Source organism: Mus pahari, chromosome 15, assembly GCF_900095145.1.
Source record: "Mus pahari chromosome 15, PAHARI_EIJ_v1.1, whole genome shotgun sequence".
NCBI classification, from domain to species: domain Eukaryota; kingdom Metazoa; phylum Chordata; class Mammalia; order Rodentia; family Muridae; genus Mus; species Mus pahari.
Genome location: NC_034604.1, coordinates 19,763,297 through 19,776,810, shown reverse-complemented (window position 1 = coordinate 19,776,810; position 13,514 = coordinate 19,763,297). Strand labels below are relative to the sequence as shown.

At 46.8% G+C, this 13,514-nt stretch overlaps 1 protein-coding gene across 1 annotated transcript in view; it reads left to right on the top strand.

Moving 5' to 3' along the window:
* Ino80c (INO80 complex subunit C) overlaps positions 1–11,255 on the top strand; it is a 15,707-nt gene extending 4,452 nt beyond the window's left edge. Inside the window, exons 2-5 of the mRNA XM_021214959.2 lie at positions 3,694–3,804; positions 4,972–5,083; positions 5,971–6,038; positions 10,908–11,255. Of these exons, the coding sequence (XP_021070618.1) occupies positions 3,694–3,804; positions 4,972–5,083; positions 5,971–6,038; positions 10,908–11,039 (423 nt within the window). The 3' untranslated portion in view covers positions 11,040–11,255. The remainder of the gene's footprint in view (positions 1–3,693; positions 3,805–4,971; positions 5,084–5,970; positions 6,039–10,907) is intronic.
* The last annotated feature ends 2,259 nt before the right edge of the window (positions 11,256–13,514 follow it).

Genomic DNA, 13,514 nt, shown 5'->3' with positions numbered 1-13,514 from the left:
TTCAGGAATTTTTTTCCCCTGTGCCCATCTCTTCGAGGCTCTTCCACACTTTCTCCTCTATAAGTTTCAGTGTCTCTGGTTTTATGTGGAGGCCCTTGATCCACTTAGACTTAAGCTTTATACAAGGAGATAAGAATGGATCGATTTGCATTCTTCTACATGCGTGGGCTATGTTTTGTTTTGTTTGAGACAGGACTTTCTTGCTATGTAGACATTGCTGGTCTGGAAATCACAGTATAGTCCAGACTGGTTCTGTGGCAGTCTTTCTACCTCAGCCTCCAAATTCCTGGTAATACAAGTATGTACTACCACACCTAGTCTAAGTTAACTTCTTTCTTTCTCTCCCTCACCCCCTTTTTGAGACAGAGTCTTGCTGTGTAGCTCAGGCTGACTGTAAAGTCACTGTGTGACCCAGGCTGGGCTTCTCAGTCCAGATTGCTATTAGAAGTTTCTTTGAGTCTTAAGTGCTGAAAAACAAAAACAAACAAACAAACAAAAAAAACCAATGTCCTCTTTCTTTTAAAAACACCACAGAGGGAAAACAAGGTTGTCCTGAAGTCTGAGTCCCAGTCATGAGGGTTGCTCTTGGCAGAAGCCATTTGTTTGGATTCTACAGTTCAGCAGAAGTGGGTAGGGCCCCTAGGCCTTGCTGACTCCAGTGTGTTACAGCAAGGCCTGTTTCTCTACCCTGGGACTTAAACCATCTCCTCTAGTAACTCAAAGAGGGCATAGCCCTTAGCGCTAGGCAGTGCTTCCTCATGGGACCTGCCTTTCATGTCTCTGGGCTGGATATTCCATCTCATGAAGTCTCTCAGTGTTACTAGTCCTTTCACATATGGAAACACCAGATCATCTTATATCCTATTTATTGCAGCAGAGCATCACAGACTTGACTTTCTCTCTGAGTAAAGGCCTTCCCATCATCCTGACTCACCAGTGACACCAGAGGCTCACAGAGACTGTGAATGAAAGGAACAAGGGTGGAGTAACATGGGAGTGGGGTTGAGGAGGAAAGGCAAACTGAAACCAGTATGACCTCCTTGGGGTTTGTCTGGCTAGAGGTGGCATCGAAGCCTCCACCGTTGGAGAAGTGTAGCTTTTCATGATATGAGTGCCCCACCCTCAGGCCAACATTCCCTTCTCCACTCTTCCATAGGCTGCTGCAGGAGCAGCAAGCTTCCGGCCACCCTGACCCCATTACTGTCAGCAGAAGCACTTGCTTTGATGGGGTGGCCTCTCCCTGCTAGACCGTATGATTGTCAAGTCCACAGTGGCTTGGTGCAGTGCCTGCTTCTCACGGGGTCCTCCGGGGACTGTCCTCCTGCCCACAGCTCAGTGACTTGTGTTGCCCCTGGAGGATGGAGCACAGAGTTGGCCACACGCTGTCCACAGCGCTCTTGCCACACACAGTCGGAGGCCTGGTTTCTTTTCCTTTTAGCATCTCTTTGCTTCCCTGGCAGTTCATCTTGTTTGTCCCAGGTGACCTCTTTCCTCCCAGCGCTGGCTGGTCTCCTGAGAGCTCTAGTTGCTTCTAATTAGCAGCTTCTTTTCTTCTTTTGCCCTGGATCACAGCCTCGTAAAACAGAGATTTCAGGGCCAGTGAGACGGCACTGTAAGTGGAGGTGGTAGTTCGGCAATACATGTGCAGCTGACACACATCCACAAATACATAAAAAAGAAATGCAAGCTCAATTTCAGTTCGAGTTTCTCAAGGCTTAAGGTTTTGCATAATCCTGGGAAGACTGGAGTGACTGAGGGTGATGGAGAGCAGTCTGCACTGAAGAGTGGTGTGAGCGAAGCCGAGGCGGCCAGGCCCAGGCAGACCTGGAGACGAGTCTGGGAAGGAGTTTGGGGAGAAAGCTTCTGAGAACTGCTGTGACAGTGAACGGCCCTGTCCTCCCTTTCTGTTCCTGTCACAGATGCCACGGAGAGGGCACACGCATACCCCTACACACACACACACACTCCTTATAAAGTTAACTCCACTTTCTCAGGAACATGGTCACGTCACTCCTAGGCACATACCCAACAGAAATGAAAGCATGACAATTGTAGTTTGCTTTCTTTCTCTGGGGGTTGGTTGTGTTTGAGTCAGGACCTCGCTAGATAGACCAGGCCGGCTTCAAACTCACAGAGATTTGCCTGCCTCTGTCTCCCAAGCGCCGAGACTAAAGGGGTGCATCACCGTGCCTGCACTGGGCCTGTGGAGGAGCACTGCTTCCCAGCCTACTCCCTCTGGCTTGCTCTGCTAGCTTTCCGCTGTAGCCCGGGCCTGGCCTGCCTGCTTAGGTTCGGTGCTGCAGAACCCGCAGGAGACTAGTTTCTCTTCAGTCATCCAGACAGAAAGCTCCCTGTGTAGACACAGGTCACTCTGATCAGGACAGTTCTTCAATGTCATTTTCTCACTCCCAGGTGATGTGTATCAAGTTGACAATAAAAACTAGCCAACAGCTTTATTTATTTCTATTTGTATGGCTGTGTGTGTGTGTGTGTGTGTGTGTGTGTGTGTGTGTGTGTGTGTGTGAATGGCAGCTCTATTTATAATTGAAAATTAGCATTCAGCAGGAAAATGGATAAATAGGTTTTAACACATACACGTAATAAACTCTAGTCTGCTGAGAAATAGGGAAACTGAAGAACTAACGACAAGCCACGTGAGGCTGTCAAAGCTTCATTCTGACCTAAAGAGGCCACATACAAGCCACTCCATCAGATTTCACTTATAAGAAGTTCTGGAAGAGATGAAAGTGATGTAAAAAAATCAAAACAGTGGTTGCCCTTAGAGCTGGAAGGGCTTGGCCAGGAAGGGACAAGAGAGTGTTCCGGCATGGCAGGAGTGCACTGTCTTGGAGCGGATTTCCTTACACCAGTGTCACTATTGAGAAACAACATGAAATCCATACCTGGCATGCCCTTGGCTCTGCGAAGGCAGTGCCTCTGTTCCTAAGATGTTTGTTTTGGAATTGATTTATAATCAGACAACCGTTCTTCCTTCTGCTTCTTTTCTCTCAGGGTTGTTAGCCTAAAGGTTTGTTTTTTAAAGCACATTAGCTTCTTGACAGGACACTGCATTCCAGCTGCAGCCTGCTGACCCATGTCCCTCCAGCTCCCTCTTCTTTCTCAGAATTCCCATGGCCCTCAGTCCTCAGACCAGCTCCAGTCTGGGTTTTCTGTCCAAATTGACCCTTGACGTCCAGACTCTTAAGGCTAGCCTTTGTGTTTCAAGACATAGTTGACAAGATCATCACAATGTAAGGACTTTATATCATGTGGTGTCATGGAATAGATTTCTTATGAAAAGTTGTGTGTTGTGTTGCTGTGGACCCTGACCCTTCGTTTTCTATAAAGCAAGGATAGTTACACCTCTTTCGTGGCAGTTGTTAGAATTAAATGAGACAACTGGAATAGGACAGGTGCCCGAGCTTGGCACTGAGAGACCAGGGCATATGGCAACTGGGGCCCTGCTTGTGTGTGCAGTGGCCTCTGTTCACAGAGTTTTCCCTGGCCTCCGGGGTAGGAGCTCTACCTTCTGGAGCCCTGTCCATATCTGTCTTCTGGAGAGCATTGTGCAGTGGCCTCTGTTCACAGAGTTTTCCCTGGCCTCCAGGGTAGCAGCTCTACCTTCTGGAGCCCTGTCCGTGTCTGTCTTCTGGAGAGCATTTGGCTTCAAAGATTTTTTTTTCCCGTTTTAAGGGTGTCAGCATTGAAGCCATGAATGAGAGTAAAATGGCATCCTCGGAGTTAAGCTCAGGGCCTGTGGAGAAAGCTGCCAAGCCGTTGCCATTTAAGGATCCCAACTTTGTGGTAAGCATATAAAGTGGTACATCAATACAGGGTGCTGCACCTTGGCCTCTGACCTCGCTGGGCCTGAGGTGGCTCTGGCACACCCTCTTCCTCAGTCCAGTTTGCCACCTTCTCCCGTGGGCTGTTAGAGATGGTAGTCGGGGAGCGGGGTTGGGGGAGGGGAGAGTGGCAGTGGGTGGAAGGAGGGATATGGGACTGGACAGGAAAGGCCCTTTGATCTCCCAGTATACCAGGCTCTCCCAGAATCCCCCAGAGGACAGGACTTTGAGGAGGCAATCTTTTCCATGATTGTCTCCCTGTGCTTTTTTACTAGCTTTAAATAATTTTAAAAGCAGTGTGAAGTATACAACTAAAATAGGAGCACTCCTCATAACCCTTTATATCCCTTTGATTCATGAAGGTTATATTAAGTAGCCAGTTACAAATTATAACTTTAAAGGTTTATTGTTTTTATTAATGAGTTTTGGCAATCCACTGTAGCCAGGGTCTACAAATATGTTAGTAGTCTTTTCCACTTCATGCTTTTAATCTTTATAGCACAGAAAGAAGTTTCCAGAAGGCTTGCCACACCATGATTGAAGCTTATTTGAGCTTTCCAGGACCACTGGTGATTATGAGGCTCAGTGACACACCCTCCGAGGGGGTTTAGAGATGTAGTCTTGAGATTAAATCCAACTGTGGTAAACTTATTTTAAAGGAATGAGATCATAAGTGAATTGAACTAGACTGGACCACATAAAGAATTTTTCCTGTGTGCATGGTGAAAAATAGCCATTTATTTCTGTCCCATCACCAGCAAACCTGTGGGTTTGAAGAGCTCCCAAACTAGGTCCTTTTTGTTCGCTTGTTTATTTTCATCTTTTGGGTTTTGGTTTTTGATAAAGGTCACCTGTAGCCCAGGCTGGCCTCAAACTCCTGATCATTCTGCTTCCGCCTCCTGAGTGCTGGGACTAGAGGGACATCTACCACGCATGGCTAAAAACTGTGTTCTTTCAAACAAAGCTTTAAGTGTAGGGGAGGTACTTTTAAAGGTCTCGGCGGCACAGATTGTTACTGATAGTTACTGATGTGCCTGACAGCCCTAAAGGGCAGGGACAGGGCGTCACGGTTCTCCAGGCATGGCTTCCACTGACTTGTCTCTTCTAACCCTCCTTTCTTTCATTCAAGCACTCCGGCCATGGCGGCGCTGTAGCTGGCAAGAAGAACAGAACCTGGAAGAACCTCAAACAGATCCTCGCTGCTGAAAGGGCATTGCCATGGCAACTGAACGATCCTAACTGTGAGCTGTCTAGAGCCTTCCATGTGTTTGTAATGCAGACAGGAACTTCCTTACAACAAACCTACGTTATTTGCGCGTGTTTGTGTTATTTCAGGGAAATATTCTTAGCCTGAGAACCGTACAGTGGCAGCCATCCAGGGATATTCTGCATGTATTCCCTTTCCACTGAGTCGGGGTTGCGTCTGCTTGTTTGTCACGAGTGTGTGGTTTTTAGCATCATTATTTAAAATTTCAGTCTGGAGAAGTAGGTCCCGCTGAGATAATGTTGATGCTTCTGTTAAGCTTCTCATTTTAAAGTCTACTCTTTAAATTTGTTTTCACAAACAATGTAGCCCACCTAATGTGAGAACTGGGAAATCTCCAGCAGGCAGGTACCAGCCACTCTCTCACTCTCTCCTCCCACTGTGGGATGGCCCGGCCTGGGCAGAATCCATTCCATAGTCTGCTCAACTGCACTGGAAACTTTAGGTTCCAAGACCTCTCCACCTCCTGCCCTGCTGTTCGTCTTTCATGGGGGTGACTCAGAGGGTGACAAGTTAGTCATCTGGGTGTGGACCGCTCGAGTCTGGGTGTGTGGATCCAGCTGGTGGCTGTGTGGCCTTTCTTCACTCCCTTTTCCTCTCGGCTGGAGCCTGTGAGGTAGCCTGCGGGTAGATGGACCTAGCCGTTCCACTGGAGGATGTGTCTCTGGTAGCAGGGCAGGACCCCGGCTGAGATCCACACTTAGAAGTGACGTGCTGGGCTGGTTTTTGAGCCGTCTCTCTTTAAGTGTGTAATCACAAAGGAATATTTCAGGACTGTTGTCATGTGTTAGCTTAGAATAAAGGAGGGGGGAATTGGGATATTTAGAAGGTTATTTGGTGATCTTTTTCTTTTCTTTCCTTTAGACTTTAGTATTGATGCTCCTCCATCCTTCAAGCCAGCTAAGAAGTATTCTGATATTTCAGGCCTTCTTGTGAGTATAATTACATCTGTCTATATTAGCATTAAATAGATTTCAGTTATGTCTCTCTAGACAGATGGCCCTGCCTGGAGTTCATGCTGTGACCTGAGTGTCTGTGTGGGTAACCTGGAGGGGCCATTGCTCCACTAAGCAAGAAACAGAATTTTCACTTTTTTCCCTATGATAGTTAACTGTATGCGACAACATGAGTGAACCAGCCTTTGTGTTTTACTCTTAAGGTTTTAAAATACTCATATTACACAATTGGTGGTAGTTTAAAAACAAATATTCTGAGCTGATGCTATAGCTCGTGGTAGAGCACCTGCCTAGCATGCCCAACACCATAGAGCGGATCTTTAAATGAGAACAAGCACACACTTATAAGCCTTTCTCCAAATGAAGCAGTGTGTGTAACCAACATATCTGTCCACGTAGTCCTGTATGGATCTGGTCCTGTTGCGTCCCCTGCCCCCAGCGGCCCCTTCATGCCTCTGGAGCACTGCTGGAGGTGTGGGATCACAGCAGAGGCTGATTCTCAGGCCTGGAGAGCCTGCTTCCACTCTGGTGCAGAACTGTAGAGAAACTCCAGCTCAGCTTCATCCTTCTCCATCTCTAGCAAGTTTGAAATGTGGCCTTTTCTGCTAATTACAGAAACAACAAAGCATACTACATCTACAGTTCACCTGGGTATCATTTATCTGCTTTGCAGTTTAATGAGGATAACTGGCTCTCCTGTCTGTCACAAACTTGCCAAATTAATTGTAGCTGTTACTCTAGGAGATTCACTTAATCTCCTCTCTTAGCTCCTGGCCCATTTCATTGTTCTGGAGTGTGCTTCTGTCTGAAGTCCTAGAAATACATGCTTGGGTCACAGTGTTTGTTCTCTTAAATGCTGACTTGCTGTGAACTTGGCCTCTTTATGGTGGTGTTGAGCCTAGAGAGGTAGACCTGGTGAATTAATGGTGTTTCTTAAAAATGGGTCACATTGGGTCAGATCCCATAGGAATGGGCCTGTTTCTGCAGGAGAGGGCTGTCATGAAAGGAGCCTCTTTTTTTCTCTTCTTTCTGTTTACGCCTTCCCTGCGCTTGGCCTGGCCTGTTTTCTTCACACCGTGTTGAAATACGGCCAGGTGGGGCCTTCACAAGATGCCAAAATTGAGAGTTTACTAAGCCTCTTTTCTTCTTAAAAAAAAAGTGTACACACATGTATACACACTTTATATGTGGAAGTGTTGAGCCTACATGCGTGTATGTGCACTATGTGTATGTGCCTGGTACCCTTTGAGGACATCTTGGAGCTGGGTATCCAGCAGGTGCTCCTAACCATTGAGCCATCCCCAGCCCCATAAGCCTCATTTCTTTATAAAACACTCAAGTATTTTTTGAATAGCACCACAGAATGAACTAGAAGACTGTTCCAGCTTTCTTTTTGTGCAAGTTTGCATGTCATATCTGCCATGCAGTGGCTGTTTGTTTGTTTTCCTTAGTCTGTATTTTTGTATTTAGACTGAGTTCCTTGTGGAGAGGGCCTTGCTTTGTACCCATCTGACAGTCTGACTCCAGGTGCTAGCTTTCCCTGGTTCACATTCCCAGTGGCTGTTAGTGTGGGGAATTTCATCTACCTACCCTTAGCTGTTTTCCCTGTTCCCTCTGTGTGCCTTTGTCCCTTGCTTTGGTCTTCTGTCGATCTAACTGGGCACTTTAAACACTTTGGAGCGGTTTTAGCTTACAGTGAAACTGAGAGCCTGTTCTGGGGGAGGTCTCACAGACTCCAGATTTAGCTCATTCTGTAAGCGACTATGGTGCATTTGTTCTGGTTAGTGACAGTAAGGATGGCATTGTTTCCAGTTAATTTCCCTTTGCTTAGTTTGGGACCACACAGAGCCCAGTGATAACGCTTTGCCTCAGTACACAGGATGCTTTGATCCCTAGTACCATCAACAGAGAGGAAGGGAGGGGGAAGAGAAGGGCAGGTTGCAAATAGGAGAGAGGTGGTGGGGTGGGGAATAAATGTCCTTAGCTTTTGGCTAAGCCCCGTGTCCTGTCCTGTCTAGGACACCATGTCATAATTAGTTGTCATAGTTCTTTAGCCCAGTCTTGATTGTGGCAGTTTCTCAGTTTTTCCTTGCTTTTGACAACTGTTCAGGTTTTCCTTGTGTTGTTTTGAGATGGGTAGTCAGTCATCTTGTGCTTCTCTGGCTGGTCTTGGAACTCCTGAGCTCATAGGATTCCCCTGCCTCAGCCTCAGAAGTGCTGGGATTAAAGGCGCAAGCCACCACAGCTGGCTGCCAGTCCGATTCTTATAGGATGCTCTGTGGTTGAGCTGTGTCACATGATTTCCTCCTGAGGGTACCCGGCTCACTGGATTTATTAATGAGCCGAATGGCTGTCCTCAGGGTCCTAATGCCCATCTTTCCATAGTCTGAGTTTATAGTTAGCACTGCACTGCTTGTCTGGAATATGAAGCTCTTGTACTGATTCAGCTCCTTCTGCACATTCTTGTGTTCCAAGTTGTCATGTTTACTCGTATGATAACACAAGATGGACTATTATTAGTTCTTGCTTTAGTTAGTTTTTAGTGAAATAAAAATTTAAAGAATTTTTTGTTTATTCTATTTCTGGCTTTTCCTCTGTGGGTTGTGGCGTATGTCCATCTCGCAATCTGACCCACCGCCTTTTAATAGAATGACTTCCTGAGCTGCATCTTTGAGTGCCGTGTGCATGGTCACTGGTCCTCTGCTGCCCCTAGTCTCCTGCACTGTGTGCCTCACTCACTCACTTCAGTGGTTACCTGAGGCAGGAAAGTGCTGTGGCCCCAGCTACTGTCTTGTTCGGAAATGGGAGTCTTGCCTTTGCCATTTTGAGCAGCTGGATCTCATGGTTTATGAGCAGACATGGAAGCTAGACCCCTGCGGTGTCCACTTTCTCCTCAGCCGTGGCAAGCAGTTGGCACAGTGGCTTTCACCTGTGAAGAGGCAGAACATCATTTTGAAAAATGTTACTTCAAACTGCATGTAAGATTTAAGGTCTTCAGAACATACGACGAACCTTACTGTCAAACCACCGACAGACAGCTCTTAAAAGAAGCGGGGAAGAGCCAGGCAGCGCCAGAGGAAATGCAGATGAGCGGGTAGGGGTTCAGCCTCAGTTGGAGCTGGAAAGGCCATCAGATGGGAGGACTGAGGGTGCTAGCTTGTAAATTTCATCCTGGACATAAAGGAATTGTGTGTTCATATACTGGCTTGCAGGTAAAAAGAACATTGGCATACCTCCCTTGAATGACAGTTTGACACTTTCTCTTTAAGAAAAACAAAATAAAGCCAGATCCTTATGACCTGACAGTTCGCCTTTTATACAGCTCTTTGGAGAAAAGGGATGTGCAAGGAACTTAGAAATATTTCTGAGAGACTGTTAGTGGAGTGTTGGTGTCCCGTGAAGGCCTGCTTCTGCAGTGCCTGCCTGCTCCATGAGCTCCCAGGTCCATGTGTGACAGCATGGATGGCGTCCCAGGGTCCATTCCTGAGTGGGAGATGCCAGGTACAATGGTGGTACATAAAGACACACATACACACACTCACTGGGTAATTTCTCTGCTTGGTTTGTTTAGTAAGGGTACAAATTTTAAAAGTCTGGAAGGTCCCCACCTAACAGTGGCTTTCTCAGGATAAATAAAAGACTTTGAAGTAGAAGATGTTGGTAAAACATTACAATCCTTATGTAATGTTTTCACTTTATTTTTTAGATAGCAGTATAGTTCATCTTCCTTGGGCACAGGAGGAAGGCGAGGGGTGTGTCACATCTGCATGGAACCCTCTTTACAAAGCTGTGATGAATCTTGTGGCTACGGGGAACTGTGAATCGTGCCTGTCATCCTAAAGTTGGGACAGTGTCCCGGCAGCCTGTGTTTTCCTCGAGTCTCGAGGGACAGAATCCAGAGGATGGTGGGATAGCCTTTGCTCATCTGGTGCAGGGATATGATTTGACACGCTCCTTTCTATACAGAGCACTCCTCTCTATTCAGAGCGCTGCATGTTGACTCCCGGGTCCGGTCTGTTCCAGCTCTAGTTGGTGACCATTTTGTCTGTGCCACAAGATCTCTGTATTCTAAATTGTTTATACAGACATTTTCTTTGTAGTGAGGTGTGAAGTCGGGTGACCGGCTCAGGGCAGGTGAGGAGTGAGGCTGCTTCATATGGAGCCACACCAAGGCTGGTTCATAGGTTTAAATATGAAGCCAGACAATCCAAGCCAAATTCATGTGCCTGCATCCGGCTGAGAACCTGAGGGTGGCTCGCCCCTGCCTGGTAGCTAACCTGACCATTGTAGAGCCGATGCTCACCAAAACAGCCTTTTTACTGGTTTTCAGGTTATGTCTTTCCCTGTATTGCTATCATCAAAGGAAACATAATTCACAGGAGACAGTATCTGACAGGATTCCTTCCCACCCTCCCCACTCCCCCATCCCCCACCCCCATCTCCTATCCCCCTTAGCCCCTACCCCCCCCACTCTTACATCTCTCTGCTCCTGTCCTTGAGCCTTGGAAAGTGTGAGACATTGTCCGCCTTGGGCTGAGCCTTGGGTTCAGCTGTCACTTACTCTCAGCACTCTGACAGCCAGGGGTCTCTGCAGAGGTGGAGCTCGAAGGCAGGGACATGTGACCACTAATAAGCAGTGTCCCAAGGTCTGATGGGGCTGTTCCCTCTTCCTCCAGACTGTCCCTTGGTGCCTGGAGAGATGAATGAGTCTTTGCTTAGCATTCCTGGTGACAGCGAAACATAATGAAGGTGTATTTTACTTCAAGTAGAAGAAGATTAAAGTTTGTACTTAAAATATCCCCACCACCAACTTTCTGTCCTTCCCTCTTCCTGTTTCTCACCCAGGCCAACTACACAGACCCTCAGAGCAAGCTGCGGTTCAGCACGGTTGAGGAATTCTCCTACATTCGCAGGCTGCCTTCGGATGTGGTCACAGGCTACCTGGCCCTGAGGAAGGCCACAAGCATTGTCCCCTGAGCCTCAGAAGTGGAGACAAAGTGGGAATGACCTCGAAAGCAGACTGACTGCATTTGTGACTTTGTTTCATGGAAACAAACATTTCTGCCGTCGATCTGAAAATGTCGGCTCTGGGCTTTGGGAAGAATGTCTGGTTTCACTGGGAGGAGTTTTCAGTTTATCTTCTTCCCCTCCAAGTGCAACCTTCCTAGTTGAATTAAATCATACTTCAGTTGTTGCCTCAAGTAAAAATAGTTTGATAAGAAAATGCAGTAAAATTATGCATTTAAATTAACTCAAGCAAGTCCCTGAATCTTGTTTGCAAGTTGTGACCTCTCATCCACCATTTTCAAAGACTGTGCGTGCGATGAAGGCCGGCAGGCCTGGCTCGTTCTGGAGCCTAACGAGCATGCTGGACTTTCTTGGGATGGAAGCTTCTGTGTGTTTTCCGCCACACTGTTGAATGACTTTACCCAGGCTTGGTTCCCAGCACAGCTATCTCTAATGCCAACTCCAGGGCATCCAGTACCCTCTTCTGACTTCACCAGGAGAGTACATACATACACACAGGCAAACTCTCATACATATAGAAATAATATAATTTTTTAAAAATTGTATTTTTTTTTTAAGACTACACTGATATCAAGGCTGCTCTGAAGTGAGTCATTCTGATACCTGCTGCATATCTTCCCTGTAAGAGTAGAGCCTTGAGGTGTACCTTAAAGTGACCAGAATGTTAGAGATGCACCTAGCAGAGCTGGGACAAGGAAGGGCTCCTTGCCACTGTAGTTACTTTCCTGGCAGTGGCCAAATGCCCACTAAGTAGAAATACATGCCCATTGCTTTGGGGGTGTCATGACAACAGGTGGGTGAGGCAGCTGGCCACACTCCATCCACAGCCATGACACAGAACAGATAAGAAGTAAGGCTGGACTGTAACACCTCAAGGCCTGCTGCAGTGACCCACTTCCTTCAGAGAGGTTCTACCACACAACAACCTTCCAAAACTGCCACCCACCCCAGGCACCAACTGCTCCAACATTTTTTACACTCAGATCACTATACCATGTCTCTCAAGTTAAAGCATGTATCCACCTAGACTTCAAATGTGCTCTGTAACTGTTGATGGCACTGTACAGGGGGCCAAAGTATTTCCCATCAGATAGCATTGTTCTGAACCATGCCTCTTGGGACGAGATCACAGGACTTGACCCATTGTCAAATAAGACCAGGTGGCCTACAGAGACATCACAATGATGGCTTCCTACAGTCAAGTCCATTTCCAATAATGCTCTTATCTGAGAGAACGCATGAGCCTTATTTGAATCCTGGTTCAAACAAAAAGCTTAAACTATTTACGAGACAATTATAAACTTGATAGATTTTGATGTGTGAAGATATTTGAATATTTTTAGTCAGAATGCTGGTATACTGTTAAGGAAAAGGTTCATATTTTAAAGACAAAGACTGAAACATTTAGGGACAGAGCTATGATATCTGAGATTTGTTTTAGGATGATGTGGGAGGGAGGAAATGAATGGAAATATTGTTGAAACAATATTGGCCACGAGTCAGCTATTGTGTGCTAAGAAGTTCCTCACACCAGTCCACTCTGCTATATGTGTTTGAATATCTCTGTAATAAACTTAACAAGGACATGTTTTGTTGGGGTATTTTTTGACAGCACTGACTGTCCTGGAACTCACTCTGTAGACCAGGCTGGCCTCACACTCAGAGATCCTCCTGCCTCTGCCTCCCAAGGCATGCACTACCATGCCTGTCTGGTATTTTATTACTAACAGTTGAATAGAGAAACTACTCAGTTTCTGAGGCTTCTCAGTAGGTCAGGAAGAGGGGTTTCACTGCACTCCTCTAAATGCTCTAAGTGGGTGTCACCTTTGCTGTGCTGTCCTGGAGTCAGAGAACTCCATTGGTCAGCTTTCTGTTGCTGTGACAAAATCACCTGCAAAAGTCAGCCCATTCACGATCTGGTCACCCCTCAAGTGAGCCACCATCTGGGGACCAAGCTTCCAGTTCGGCCTTTTGTGGAATGGGGATGTTAATCAGTCATATTCTTGACATGGGGAGAGTCTGGAATCTGTCAGCACAAGTCCAACTGTCAGTCTCTGAAGAATTTCCCAGACTGCCTAGCAAGGAGGATGACAGAAACAAGCTGGGAAGTTTCGAGCATCGCTCCCAGAGTCTGACGTTGGTCTCAGAAGGGGCTTTTTTCTTTAGAAAGACCAGAAACGCATCTTTATCTCTAGCTAGCAGTTTCTTCCCGTTTGTTTTCATGAGAGATAAGAGTCCCTGAGGCCTGGACTGGCTTGCTGCAAATAGTCCTTGTAGTATTCCACACTGCAAAACTCCAGCCACAGTCTCCAGCATTCACCCTGAGCACAGGCGAGCTGTTGGGGTGTGGGGAACTGCTGTCACTGAATGTAAGCTGGCCTTAGGCCTTATTAAGGAAGGACCTGGGCAGGGGAGGGGACATGG